The sequence below is a fragment of the Stenella coeruleoalba genome (assembly GCF_951394435.1).
Source record: "Stenella coeruleoalba genome assembly, chromosome: 20".
In the NCBI taxonomy this organism is placed as follows: domain Eukaryota; kingdom Metazoa; phylum Chordata; class Mammalia; order Artiodactyla; family Delphinidae; genus Stenella; species Stenella coeruleoalba.
The window spans coordinates 4,548,769-4,563,619 of NC_137166.1; the positions used below are offsets into that span (position 1 = coordinate 4,548,769).

The 14,851-nt window shown below is 43.9% G+C and overlaps 2 protein-coding genes across 5 annotated transcripts in view; one reads left to right on the forward strand and one right to left on the reverse strand.

Moving 5' to 3' along the window:
• Nucleotides 1-14,851, forward strand: part of MEAK7 (MTOR associated protein, eak-7 homolog) — an 80,874-nt gene that overhangs the window by 65,102 nt on the left and 921 nt on the right. For 3 of the 4 annotated variants that reach the window (XM_079907047.1, XM_079907044.1, XM_079907045.1), the window contains exons 8-10: nucleotides 170-1,643; nucleotides 13,125-13,310; nucleotides 13,980-14,075. In XM_079907047.1, the coding sequence (XP_079763173.1) occupies nucleotides 170-283 (114 nt within the window). In that variant the 3' untranslated portion in view covers nucleotides 284-1,643; nucleotides 13,125-13,310; nucleotides 13,980-14,075. Of the gene's footprint in view, nucleotides 1-169; nucleotides 4,849-13,124; nucleotides 13,311-13,979; nucleotides 14,076-14,851 lie in introns of those variants that run through there. The other variant, XM_079907046.1, reaches the window with a different exon arrangement.
• ATP2C2 (ATPase secretory pathway Ca2+ transporting 2) overlaps nucleotides 13,980-14,851 on the reverse strand; it is a 75,646-nt gene continuing 74,774 nt past the window's right edge. Inside the window, exon 27 of the mRNA XM_079907048.1 lies at nucleotides 13,980-14,312. Within this exon, the coding sequence (XP_079763174.1) occupies nucleotides 14,194-14,312 (119 nt within the window). The 3' untranslated portion in view covers nucleotides 13,980-14,193. The remainder of the gene's footprint in view (nucleotides 14,313-14,851) is intronic.

Here is a 14,851-nt window from a genome sequence, read left to right on the forward strand (position 1 = left end):
GCGATGGCATCCCGGGGCGGGGGCACTCAGTAGGGCTCGGGGGAGGAGCCTCTACCACATTTCCCTTGTGGCGACAGTAGGAAATTCCCCTCTGATAAACTTGACAGCAGCAGGACGTCACTGCCTGGTTTTGGTCACTGAACACACCCATCCTTCCCTTCTTCCCAAGGCCAAGAACACCAAGAGCGTTCTGGACGTGGACCCTACGGCCCAGGCCCTGTTGGAAGTCAGTGGGCGGATGCGCCACAGCGAAGGGCTCCGGGAGGTGCCTGAGGACCAGTGAGGCGGAGCCCCCAGCACGGGCCTTCCTGGAGCTGGAGCACAGCCTGCAGACTGTGTTTTACTTTAATCCAGAGCGTGCTGGTCACGTCTAGGTGGTCCTGGAGGTGCCTAATTGAAACAGAGTACAGTTCCTCTGATGCTATATATCAATGGTGGGTGTGTCTCCCCCGAACTATGTCCAATTACCAGCTTGATTCCTGGACTTCGCTCATTTTGTACAGATGAAATCCAAAGACGATGCTGAGACGTTTGAGGCCGACTGCAATTAGCAGTGGTTGGGGATTTGAGTTCTTGCTGGAGGGGGGGGGGGTCCACTCACTGAGGGTCACTTGGCCTCTGCACAGGCCTCTCGATGTCCCATTTCTACTGGTAAAGGGCAGAGGTGCTCAGACGGGAATCTCAACCCTTTGGGGAACAGCTTCCTCTGACATGGAATTTTTGTATTTCGGAAAAAAAAAAAAAAAAAAGCACAGGAGTGTACTAACGGGGGTAACAGCTGGAGATTTTGAAGATAACGGTGATATGGGTCTTCAGTAAGGTTCAGTATCTGCCTTTCTCAGCTGTTTTTAACACATTACTGACCAGAGACGTATTACTACGTCTTTTGTTACCCAAACATCATTGACCAGAGACGTTTCAGTATTCATTTACCTAACAAATCGCTGTCCACAGGCGTTAGTTTCTGCAAAAATCCCCCGGTCAATGATGAGTTAAGTGAGTCTGTGCTATGAGCAAATGGGAAAACCAGGAGGTCTACAGAGAAGCAAAGTTGTGGTTCTCTTACTAATTTAAACGTGGGGCCATTCGGGGCCCTGAGGCTAAGATTCCTGTTAATACACGTATGGCCTGTCGCAGGAATTAGTGGTGAGTAACTGGACTGGCCCGGGCTCCTGACCTCCCAGCATCACCCCCACCCCGTGCTGCTTCCCGAGGGGACGTTGGGTACTTTGACAGCATGGACTTGCTTTAAACGAACAGTGATCCTGAAGCGCTAGCACAGATGTTGGTGGGCTGGACCTCAGGCAGAGCTGCCGTGTCCCTTCCAGTCCCTGCAGGAATCTCCGGACACTGAGAATCCCGCTCAGCGGAGCTCTGCCCTTTGCTACCCATTGCCCTTCTGCAGATCTGACGAGATGCCGCCTTGTTACTGAGTTGCCCCCGATTATAAGCCGTAGTAAACCGAGCTGTTTGCATTTCACAGGCTCTGCATTTTCCACCGGGAGGCTCGTCAAACTCTGCGCTGAGCCCTGAGCAGAAGGCCTTGCACATGGGCCTTCGAAGAGAGGTGCTCAGACGGTGACATGCACGCTCGGTCATGATCGATTTTCCTTATAAAAAGCCAGTTTTTAACAGCTTCTCAGGTACATTTTGTGAGTTCTTAATTGATGGGAAGCAGATGCAGGATATTAGGATCCTCACATATCCTTACCGTAATCTGAAGAATTAGGCCCCGAGTCTTCAGTGTGTTACAGAATATTTTTTTAGAAAAATGCAATGAAATAATGCCTCGCTAATAAAAGGTCCGTTGAAGACCACTTCCTACGGCCTCTGTCTGTGGCTGTCAGAGAGGCTGGATGTGTCTGCCGGCCCGTTTTCTGCCTTGTGCCTCTTCTAACAAGAGTGCAGGTCATACCTGGGGGCCTGACGGTTTCCTAAGACAGCACACCTCCTCGAGGGAAGCTGGGCGCCCAGCCCAGGCGCTTGGTCACCTGGGGTGTTCGGCCCTCGCAGGGGGTGTGGGGCAGCCGTGTGATTCCCCAGCACGTGTGGTCCCGAGCACACAGACCAGTTTGGTGTCAGCCGTGCCCGGGGCCACAGGACCCGAGGAACCACGCTCCTCCTGGGCCTGAGAAACCCATGATGCTAGTTTTAACATGTGATGAGTTTGTTCTTTGATAAAATGGGAGTAAGAATTCAGGTTGTAAGGACTAGCGGTCTCCCTGGAGGTGAAGACTCATAAGGGCCCCTGATAGGCGCTGGAAGAAAGCGGTGAAAAAACGCTGTTCATGGTACAGCATGGCTGTTGTTACTTTTCTCCCCCACCATATTTTTTTCTGGAAATTTTTTTCTTTTATTGAATGAAAGAGTCTTTAAATTCTCCAGTGCTTTACAATTTTAAAAGGTTTCACACACGTGGTCTTATATAATCCCATAATCCCCCCCCATATCGCCCCTCCCCACTGGTAACCACTAGCTTGGTCTCTGTATCTGTGAATCTGCTTCTTTTTTGTTTTATTCCCTAGTTTGTTGTATTTTTTAGATTCCACATATAAGTGATATCAGACAGGATTTGTCTTTCTCTGACTTACTTCATTTAGCATAATGCCCTCCAAGTCCATCCATGTTGCTGCAAATGGCAAAGTTTCATTCTTTTTTATGGCTGAGTAATATTCCATCATATGTATGTACACACACACCACATACTCATGTGTACGTATATATGTGCACACCACATGTTTATCCATTCATCTGTTGATAGACACACCATAGTTTTTTTTAATTAAAAAATTAGCTTATGCATACACAGCAAAAAAGGTCAAAATACAAAAGGATGTAACTTGAAAGCTAAGTCTTCCTCCTGACTCCGCTCTAGCATTTTGTTCCCAAGAGGTAATGTGCTGTACACACTGGTGTGTCCCTCACCTTTTTTTGGGTGGAAATTGCTCTGTCTACCCATTTATTCTCATTGTCTATGTGATGTCCCATGAGATGGACGCCCCATCCTTTCTGGTGGTCAGCCATCCCCGGCTGGGGAACGGTCTGTTTGTAGCTAATTGTTACTGGAATGAATATCGTTTATATACATCTTGGTGTGGTTTTGTCTGGCGAATAAACTCTTTGAAGCTGAATTGCTGGATCAAAAGGTACGTGCTTTTTTATTTAGGTATTAACAAATGAACCTCTTTCAAGCTAGATTTTTACTTTTGAGACCTGGCATGCCTGTTTGCCATGTTTTCACCAATACTATATTAAAATTTAGTTTTTGTTTACCGGATGCTTGAAAACTAATTTTTTTTTTCTCTTATGAATGACAGTGAAGAGCTTCATTTTTCAAGAATGGTGTGTGTCCTATCCCTCACCTGGTTTCCTAGGGTGTGGGTGTTATTGGTTTGCAAAAGTGCTCTTTTTAAAAAAAAAAAAAATTTATTTATTTATTTTTGGCTGCGTTGGGTCTTCATTGCTGCACGCGCAGGCTTTCTCTAGTTGTGGCGAGCGAGGGCTACTCTTCGTTGCAGTGGCTTCTCTTGTTGTGGAGCATGGGCTCTAGAGGTGTGGGCTTCAGTAGCTGTGGCACGCGGGCTGTGTAGTTGTGGCTCGTGGGCTCTAGAGCACAGGCTCAGTAGTTGTGGCGCACGGGCTTAGTTGCCCCGCGGTATGTGGGATCTTCCCAGACCGGGGATCGAACCTGTGTCCCCTGCATTGGCAGGCAGATTCTTAACCACTGCGCCACCAGGGAATTCCAAGAGTGCTCTTTTGAATTAAGCAAAATGGCATTGGCCGCGTGTGGTAAATGTTTTTTCCAGTTTGTCTGCCTTTATTTTTCCATACATAAATTTTGCATTTGATGTCATCATATTTCCCAGCTTCTGAGATGTGTGGTTTGCTTAGGAAGTTTTTCTCCACTCTGAGATTAAACAAAAAGAAATACCGTGTTTTCTTCTACTACTACTGTGCTTTCCACTTATACTTCTGAATCTTTGATCCATTCAAAATGTATTTTAATTTTTTATTTGTTTTTTTGATTCTCTTTAAAAATTTTTTTATTTTATATTGAACTATAGTTGATTTACAATGTTGTATTAGTTTCAGGTGTGCAGCAAAGTGATTTGGTTATACATATATCTGTTCTTTTCCAACTTCTTTTCACATTCATGTTATTATAGAATATTGAGTAGAGTTCCCTGTGCTGTATAGTAGGTCCTTGTTGGTTATCTATTTTACATATAGTAGTGTGTACATGTCAATCCTAAACTTCCAGTTTATCCCCCCATTGCCTTTCCCCTTTGGCAACCATAAGTTTGTTTTCAAAGTCTGTGAGTCTGTTTCTGTTTTGTAAATAAATTCATTGGTATCATTTTTTAAAGATTCCTCATATAAGTGATGTCATATGATATTTGTCTTTCTCTGCCAGGCTTACTTCACTTAGTATGATAGTCTCCAGGTCCATCCATGTTGCTCCAAATGACATTATTTCATTTTTTTAATGGCTGAATAATATTCCATTGTATATATATACCACGTTCTTTATCCATTCTTCTGTCGATGGACACTTAGGTTGCTTCCATGTCTTGGCTTCTGTAAATAGTGCTGCAATGAACATTGGAACTATGGTTTATAAACTATGGTTTATAGCTTCCGAACTATGGTTTTCCCCGATGTATGCCCAGTAATGGGATTGTTGGATCATATAGCAAGTCTATTTTTAGTTTTTTAAGGAACCTCCATACTGTTCTCCATAGTGGCTCTACCAGTTTACATTCCCACCAACAGTGTAGGAAGGTTCCCTTTTCTCCACACCCTCTCCAGCATTTATTGTTCGTAGGCTTTTTGATCATGGCCATTCTGACCTGTGTGAGGTGTTACCTCATTGTAGTTTTGATTTGCATCTCTCTAATAATTAGCGATGTTGAGCATCTTTTCATGTGCCTGTTGGCCATTTGTATGTCTTCTTTGGAGAAATGTCTGTTTAGGTCTTCTGCCCATTTTTTGATTGGGTTGTTCGTGTTTTTGATATTGAGCTTCATGAGCTGTTTGTGTTTTGGAGATAAAGCCCTTGTCGGTTGCTTTGTTTGCAAATGTTTTTTCCCATTCTGTGGGTTGTCTTTTCATTTTGTTTATGGTTTCCTTTGCTGTGCAAAAGCTTTTGAGTTTAATTAGGTCCCATTTGTTTATTTTTGTTTTTATTTCTGTTACTCTAGGAGACAGATCACAAAAGATATTGCTGCGATTTATGTCAAAGAGTGTCCTGCCTATGTTTTCCTCTAAGAGTTTTATAGTATCTGGTATTACATTTAGGTCTTTAACTCATTTTGAGTTTATTTTTGTGTATGGTGTTAGAGAATGTTCTAATTTCATTCTTTCACATGTAGCTGTCCAGTTTTCCCAGCACCACTTGTTGAAGAGACTCTCTTTTCTCCATTGTATAGTCTTGCCTCCTTTGTCATAGATTAATTCACCGTAGATGCGTGGGCTTTCTATCCTGTTCCATTGATCTACATTTCTGTTTTTTTGTGCCAGTACCATACGGTTTTGATTACTGTAGCTTTGAAGTATAGTCTGAAGTCATGGGGCCTGATTCCTCCAGTTCTGTTTTTCTTTCTCAAGATTGCTTTGGCTCAAACTGTATTTTAAAATATACCTCTATCTTACCCCCAAATAAATTCCAGTACATTTTATATTAAACTGTGTGTCTCTTTCCCACTGACTTAAAATGCTACTTTCTCACTGAAGGTTTCTGTCTCATGTTTTAATTATCAGAGTTTTGTGATAAAAAGATGTAAGAGCTGGGCTTCGCTGGTGGTGCAGTGGTTGAGAGTCTGCCTGCCGATTCAGGTGACACGGGTTCGTGCCCCATTTCCGGGAAGATCCCACATGCCGCGGAGCAGCTGGGCCCGTGAGCCATGGCCACTGAGCCTGCGCGTACGGAGCCTGTGCTCCGCAAAGGGAGAGGCCACAACAGTGAGAGGACCGTGTACCGCAAAAAAAAAAAAAAGTAACAGCTATTCCTTTATTACTACTGGGTTTTTTTGCTTGTTTGTTTTGTTTTGTTTTGTTTTCCCTTCAAATGCTTGCCTGCTTATTTTGTCTGATCTTTGGTAGCACTTTGACTACTTCTAAGAAGTTTGATAGTATTTTCTTTTTCTTTTTGGATAGTATTTTCAAGATGGCATTAAGTATCGATGAACGTAGGCAGAACTGACATTGGCTAATGCTGATTCTTCCAAGAACAGGAACATCTCAGTTTGCTATGTAAATTTTTGTTGTCATTGCTGGCACTGTGAGTGGACTTCCCCCTCCCCCCCACCCCAACTGATGATTCTATGAACATTGGAAAGCTCTTGATTTTTCTACATAGTGTTGTACCCCGTTACCTTACTGAATTCTTTTATCCAGCGGTTCTCGACCTTGAGCCCGCATCAGAATCACCTAGGGGGCTTCTTAAAGTACAGACTGGGGACCTCCACTCCCAGAGTTTGATTCAGTAGTTCTGGGGAGGGACTAGAGAATTTACATTGCTAATACATTCCCAGGTGATGCTGCTGTGGCTGGTCTGGGGACCTCACACAGAGAACTACTGCTGTTCATTGTTTCTGATAATCTATGAATTCTCTGGGAGTTTGCAGCTATTATGATTCTTTTTGTCTGAAAAAAATTTTTGCCTTTATTTTATTTTGGCTGCGTTGTGTTTTCGTTGCTGCGTGTGGCTTTTTCTAGTTGCTGCGAGCGGGGGCTACTCTTTGATGTGGGCTTCTTATTGCGGTGGCTTCTCTTGTTGTGGAGCACGGGCTCTAGGCACGTGGGCTCAGTAGTTGTGGTGTGCGGGCTCTAGGGCGCATGAGCTTCAGTAGTTGCGACGCGTGGGCTCAGTAGTTGTGGTGCATGGGCTTAGTTGCTCTGTGACATGTGGGATCTTCCCGGACCAGGGATCAAACCCGTGTCCCTTGCATTGGCAGGTGGATTCTTAACCACTGTGCCACCAGGGAAGTCCTTCCCTTTATTTATTTATTTATTTATTTTACGGTGTGCGGGCCTCTCACTGTTGTGGCCTCTCCCGTTGCGGAGCACAGGCTCCGGACGCGCAGGCTCAGCGGCCATGGCTCACGGGCCCAGCCGCTCCGCGGCATGTGGGATCTTCCCGGACCGGGGCACGAACCCGTGTCCCCTGCATCGGCAGGCGGACTCTCAACCACTGCACCACCAGGGAAGCCCGAAACTGTCACTCTTAATGTGTTCATTCAGTTGGCCCATGTTTAGTGTTTTTGTGGCAGTGTGTATAAATGAGTTGGTCTGTGGTTTCTTGTTTTGTTTTGGTCAGATTTTATGTAAGTCACGCTTTAAAATTGTGCTGGCCTTACAAAAATAATTTAGAATCTTTCTTTCTTCCAGGTTCTAGAAAATGCAAATGAAAGGAGTTCCTTAAAGTCTGGGTAGAATCCATCTGGTATTTCTTGGTTTGGTGGTGGAGGGAAGGGGTTAATTATTGATAACCTTATCCTTTTTTTTTTTTTTTAATCATCTGGGTTGTCTGAAATCTCTGCTGGGATCAGTTTTGATGATTTTTTATATTTCTTAGTAAATTTTCCACATCATTTAAGTCTTCAAATTAATTTACATAGATTGACTGAAATATTTGAAATTTTTTATAGTTGTAGATTTTTCCTGTGTTTTCCTTTCATTTTTTTCCCTAGGTTAGGTTCTACCAATTTGGTTTTGTAGTTAATATTGTTTTTATATTATTTTTGCTGCTTTTTTATATTTATTTTTCATTTTCATTTTTTTGAGTTGATTATTAAATGACTAAATAAAACGAGAGTAAATTAGAATATTTGGGGCTACTACTGTTTTTCTGTGAGCTCTGCTTTACCTTGCGGCGTGACCATTGCATTTACAGATTCTGATTGGCGTGTGTGTGATGAGCTTCCAGGTTTTCTGCAGTTGCATTTTGATTTTCTCTTGGGCCCAAGAGTTTTACAGTTTTGGTGTGCTAGAGAATTTCTCCACAGCTTCTTTTGTGTTTTTTTTTTTTTTTTTGCCGTACGTGGGCCTCTCCCGTTGCGGAGCACAGGCTCCGGACGCGCAGGCCCAGCAGCCATGGCTCACGGGCCCAGCCGCTTCGCGGCATGTGGGATCCTCCCGGACTGGGGCACGAACTCGTATCCCCCGCATTGGCAGGCGGACTCCCAAACCACTGTGCCACCAGGGAAGCCTCTTTTGTGGTTTTGTTGAACAGTGATTAGAGAGGTCGATTGTATCACATCTACTTCCTGGAATCAATCGAGGTTTCAGTGGTGTCCTTACATGGCAGGTTAGTGATGAGTGAGGTCACCTGTATCTACTTTTTGAGGTCAATTTATTTCCTTGCTTGTGGTCAGTTAAGAGTCTCCTAGTGAAGTTTCTGTGTTTTTCCTAAATTTCCTCTACTGTGCTCTATGAATTCGGATGTTGTGTTGGTACGTACCGAGGCCTATTAGATTTTCGGTGGTGGTTATGTCTTATTAAATTCCCTTCTTTGTCTCACTGAATGCTTTTGCCCTGGATTTTTAAAATCTCATCTGACGTTAGTAGTGTCACCCCTGTTGCGTGAGTTGTTGTCTGCATTTGCCTGGTATATTTTTGCTCAATTTTTTTGAGTCTTATTTTTCCTTGAACTTTATTTTGAAATAATTTTAGATTGACATAGAAGTTGTAAAAATAGTGCAGAGAGTTCCTGTGTACCCATCACCCAGCATCCCCCAATGAAAACATCTTAAATAACCACAGACCAAATGATCAAAACCAGAAAATCAGAGTTAATGCAGTACTATGAACTAAACAGCTCAAACCGTATGTGAATTTTACCAGTTTTGCATAGTACCTGATTTGAGGCCTACTTGAAGTTAAGGGCACAGTCCTCCAGATAGCAAAGTCTACCCAAGACTTCTGAAACCAATTGCAAGTTCAGGGAATTCCCCAAACCACCCTCAGGTTGGATAATTTGCTAAAAAAAAAAAAAAAAAAATTCATGGAAACCTATCATACTGATGGTCATATTTATTACAGGGAAGGGATACAAATGAGAACCAGATAAAGGGAAGATTCTGGGAGGGTTCAAAACACAGAGCCTCTGGTTGTCCTCTTCGTGTGAGTCCTTCTAGAGAATCACTGAGCCTGAGGGTAGTCTTGGGGACCCCTGCCACAAGTTATATGAAATTTTATTACACGTGTAGATCAGTGAAACCACCACTACAATTGGGATACAGAACTATCCCATCACCCCCAAACTCCTCCAGGTTCTCCCTCGACAGTCACACCCTCTTAATCCTACCCTTAGCAACCTCAAATCCATTTTCCATCATTATAATTTTGTCACCTTGGGGATCTCTGTAAATGGAACCATTTAGTATGTAACCTTTTAAAACTGGATACTGTCACTCAGCATAATACCCATGAGATCCATCCAAGTTGTTCTGTGCGTGTTCCTTCTCATTGCTGGGGAGAATTCCAGTGTATGGTTGTACCAGTTTCTTTATCTGTTCACCCTCTTAAGGACATTTGGGTTATTTCTAAGATTTGGCTCTTGTAAATAAACCTGCCATGAACTTTCATGCGTAGATTTTTGTGTGGTAAGTCATCTTTAGGATCAATACCTAGGAGTAGGTGATGGGTCACGTGCTAAGTGTATGTTAAAGTTTACAGGATGTTGCCATGTTCTCCAGAGAGGCTGTAGCATTTACATCCGCATCAGCAACATATAAGAGTTCCAGATGCTGTGCATCCTTGTCATCACTTAGTATTGTCAGTATTTTATTTTAGCCACTTTAATAGGTGTGTAGTGTATCTCATTGTGGGTTAAGGTTGCCTTTCCCTACTGGTTAATGATGTTGAACATCTTTTCTTGTGCTTACTTATCGTGGGTATGTCCTCTTTGGTGAAGACTCAGTTCAAGACCTCTGCCCTTTTTGTAAAATTTAACTGTTAAGTTTTGAGATTTAAAAAATATTCTGGCTCAAGTCCTTTGTTAGATATGATTTGAAAATGGTTTTCAGTGTGTAGGTTCTAAAGAATTCTCTTAATTGTAACTTTCATGAGTAAAAGTTTTTAAAGTTGTGAAATTCAATTTATCAGTTTTTCTTTTCTTTTACGGATAGTACTTTCGGTGTCACGTCTAAGAACTCTTTGCCTAATCCTCAATTCCAAAGATTTTCTCTCTTGTTTTCTTCTATGGTTTGGTCTATTGCCCATTTTTGGTTAATTTTTGTAGAAAGTATAAGTTTCTTTTTTGCTATGGATGTCCAGTTGTTGCAGCACATTTGTTGAAAGGAATATTTTTTCCCCCTTGAATTGCTGTTGGCTTTTTGTCAAAAATAAGTTGGCTATACTTGTGTGGGACTATTTCTGGACTCTATTCTGACATTGATCTGTGTGTCTGTTACTTTACCAGTATTGCCCTGTCTTGACTACTGTAGCTATATAGTAAGTCTTAAAACCAGGAAATATGTTTCTTCCAACTTTTTGCCTCTTTTTCAGAATTGTTTTAGCTATTTTATAGTTCCTTTGTCTTTTCATATAAATTTTAGAATAAGATCGTCTATGTCTTAAAAAAAGATCCTGCTGAGATTTTGATAGAAATTGTGTTAAATCTATAGACCAATTTAGGGAGAACTGATATCTTTACTATATTGAGCCGTCCAAGGCATGAACACAGTATGTCTCCCCATTGTTTTAGGTTTTCTCTGATTTCTTTCATCGGCATTTTGTAGTTTGCAGCACACAAACAGATCCTAAACATGTTTTGTTACTTTAAGTATTTCAATTTGCTTCATTGTAAATGTGTATTATGTTTAAAATTTCAGTTTCCAATTGTTCATTGCTAGTATATAGAAATACCAGTGATTTTTTGTTAACCTTGTATCTGTGGCTTCCCTAGACTCACTTATTGGTTCTGGAAAGGTTTTAGTGTTTAGATTCCTTGGGAGTTTCTACATACACAGTGTCACGTGAATAGGGACAGTTTTATTTTCCCCTTTTAAATCTCTTTTCCAGTGCCTTTTAATTTTCTTTTCTTGCCGTATTGCACTGACTAGGAATTCCAGTATTATGCTGAATAGGAGTGGTGAGGCTGGACATCTTTGCTTTGCTCTTAATGTTATGGGGGAAGCATTCAGTCTTTCATCATTAAGTATGATGTTGACTATAGGGTTTTTTGTTTTTTATTTTTTCTAGATACTTTTCATTTGGTTCAAGAAGTTTCCTTCTATTCCTAGTTCACTGAGTTTTTATCATGAATGGGGTTTGAATGTTATGCTTTTCCTGCTTCAATTGATATGACCATGTGGTTTTCCTTCTCTAGATTATTAATATGGTGGATTGCAGTGATTATTGAATATTGACCTAGCTTTCCATTTTTGGATTAATCCCACTTGCTCATGGTGTCTTGTACTCTTTATATATGGCTGGATCCAATTTGCTAATATTTCATTGAGGATTCTTGTCTCTGTGTTCATGAGGGATGTTGGTCTATGGTACTGTGTTTGTATGGTTTTTTAAAATTTTTTATTATTATTTTTTTGCCGTACGTGGGCCTCTCACTGTTGTGGCCTCTCCCGTTACAGAGCACAGGCTCCGGACGTGCAGGCTCAGCGGCCGTGGCTCACGGGCCCAGCCGCTCCACGTCACGTGGGATCTTCCCGGACCGGGGCACGAACCCGCGTCCCCTGCATCGGCAGGCGGACTCTCAACCACTGCGCCACCAGGGAAGCCCTGTATGGTTTTGATATCAGGGTAATGTTGGCTTCATAAAATGAGTTGAGAAGTGTTCCCTCCTCTTATATCCTGGAAGGGATTGTGCAGGATTGTTATTTCTTTAAACGTTTAGTAAAATTTACCAGTGAAACCATCTGGCTTTGGTGATTTCCTTTTCGGGGGATGGTTTTAATGATAACTTCAGTGTCTTTGCTAGTTATACGACTACTCAGATTATGTATTATTTCATCTTCAGTGAGTTTTAGTAGTTTGTGGTTTTCAAGGAATTGGTTTATTTCATCTAACTTGTTGAGTGCGTAAAGGTGTTCTTAGGGTTCCTTTATTTTGGGAATATCTTGAGGGATCTGTATGGTATACCATCTCTCATTCCTAATATTGGTAGTTTGTATCTTTTTTTTCCTTGGATGAACCTCTAGCAAGACTGATACTTCCATTGATTTTTTTCAAAGACTGGTTTTGATTTTTTTTTTTCTATTTTTGCCTTTGACGTCATTGTTTTCTGCTCTTTCTTTACTGTCTATTTTGGTGAACGGCCCCCTGCTGTTGATGGGTGGAGTTCTATAAAAATAAATGGAGCTAAGCTGCTTAATGGTCCTGTTCTCTCTGTTACATCCTTGACGAGAAGAGTGTCTTCACTTGCATGCAGTCCAGTCCATCCTGTATATATAACACTTAGTGGCTAGCTCTTTGTGTCTCATTTGGTAAAAATTTACCTATCCCTATTTTTTCTTTCAAAAGCTTTACTGTTTTACCTTTTACATTTGCAGTTTATCCTGGCTTGTTCTGTATGGTATAAGTAAGGGTTAAGAATACTTTTTTGTTGTTTCTATTGCAAGTATCAATCGACCCTAGTTATTATTTTAATGAGAAACCTATTGCTTGGGCCAGCAATTTGCTGAAGAATCCTGAAAAGGGAGGGAGCCGCAGGGAGTGTCCCTGACTCAGAGAGAAGCCCCGTAGCAGGCTGTGTGTGTGTGACGTTATTTGGCTTTACGTCTAGGCAGTCGCTAAAGGCTGGTAGCTGTGGGCAGGTATCACCCCTGCCCCAAAGGGGTCTTCTCCAGCCAGCCCCTCCCCTCTTCTCGTGGGGATGGCTTGTGTGTGTGTCTCCTCATTCAGCTCTGCTGTCACTAGGGGCCAAGGAGCCTAGTGAGGCTGTGAATCTTACTTTGGAGGAATGTGGGCTTTGCCTGGGAGCTTCAGGGGTCCACTTTGACCTTCTTCGCCCTGTCTGGCCTGGGTGTTACCACCCGGGGCAGCCTGTCTCACAGCTCCTGTGGCTGGGTGTAGTGATTCACTTTCGTGTGTCAGTTTGGCTAGGCCATGGTGCCTAGATGTCTCTGGGATTTTTTAGATGTGATTAACATTTCAACCAGTAGACTCTGAATGAAGCAGATGACCTTCATCATGTGGGAGGGCCTCATCCAATCAATTGAAGGCTAGAAGACTGAGGTCCCCAAGAAGAAAGGAACCCAGACCCGAGCCCTGCCATACCAACTCCTTCCTGAGTCTCCAGCCTGTCGGCCAGCACTGGAAATGTCAGACTCCCTGGCCCCGACAGTCATGTAAGCCAACTTCTTAACACAACCGTCCTTCTCTTCCTCTCCTCTCCATCCTGTTGGTTGGATTTCTCTGGAAAGCCCTGCGTCGGGGGTGGGGGGGCGTTATAGCTATGGCCTCATTTCATGAAAGGTGGAGTTGCATTTCTGGTTCTCCGTGGTGGTTTTCACCTGGCCACAGACATCCCCGCTCTGCCATCTTTCAGCTGGAAGGGCGGACACGTGTTAAGAACAGCCCTGGGGCCAGTGGGAAAGAAGCCTCAGGCTGGGGGGACATATTCCGGTTCCTGATTCTGGAGGGCAAGGCCACGCCTTGTTCAGCCTCAAAAGCAGAGGCCTTTGCTTAGGCTGTTCAGGATGTGACTGCCTCTTGCCACATACGTGGTCATGAACATGAGGTTGTGCGTTTCCCACCCGGCCACGTGTAGGAAAGGGCTGATTAAATCCATCAAAATAATCATCATTAAAAATACCGAAAGCCCCCCTTTTACGGATGAGGCGAGGGGGCCTCAGTTGGGCAGTGCGACCAGAAGCCTGGGTCCTGCCCTCTCCCCCGCCCCCACCTTCCCATCCTACCAGGGGCTGCACGGCATCAAGCTATGGCACAGATATGTAGCCACACGTGGTTAATAAAAATCATTGTGATTTAATAAATAGTGAGGTGTTTCTGTGCAGGTCCTTCACTGTTTGTCCCAGGGCCTGGCGGGACACAGTGGTGGATGGACGCAAGGCTGAGCCCAAGCTCCCCGCCGGTTTCCCAGGAATAGCCAGGTGAGTGACCTGACGCCACGGTGTCCTGAAAGCACCTCTCGGAAGAGGCGGGGCAGGGGGAGGGCCACAGTCACATAAAAATATAGATTTAGGGGAATTTTACATGGGTCGGGGTCCACTATACATCTTCCTGGTGGATCTGGGCTTTCTGGGCTCTGGAGCAGAATTTTTCACATAGTTTGAAGAGCTCTGACAAAACGAACACGGAGGAGGCCAATCCAGTTAAAAGCAATAGATCTGCCAACAGGTGAAGAGGGAAAAAGGTCAGAGAGCACAAGCTGGCCCCTCTGGTCCCCAGCCCTGTGCTGCCCAGCACTGGAGCCCAGGGGGCCGCGGAGTTCCCCGTGCTTGGTTCGTTCTGAGTCACAGAGGCGAGGGGCCGGGACCCGGGAGCCGAGGACCAGACTTTCCACTGTCCTGATGGGGCAGAGATTTCCCCAGCCCAGCATCCAAAACGCTGCAGAGCCAGCTCCACCAGGACCAGCTGGTCTTTGCAGGCGGCTCAGAGCTGGGGGGCGGGCAGGCTGCAAGCCTCAGCTGTAAGGAGACCCTGCCTTGGGCAGACGCCCCCGCCACGGTTCAGGCTCCCAGTCCAGCCCGACTCCAGCTTGTTCTGACCCCTACATTCTCCCCCTGAGCCTTTTCTGGGCTCCCTGCTGTCAACGGTGCGTGACGGACATGGTGTCCGGCACAGGCCCTGCACTTCCTTTAGACTTGGGAAGCTTCCTGAATTCCCAGTGGATGGAGACATCTGTAAAAAAACATTTTTAGGTTTT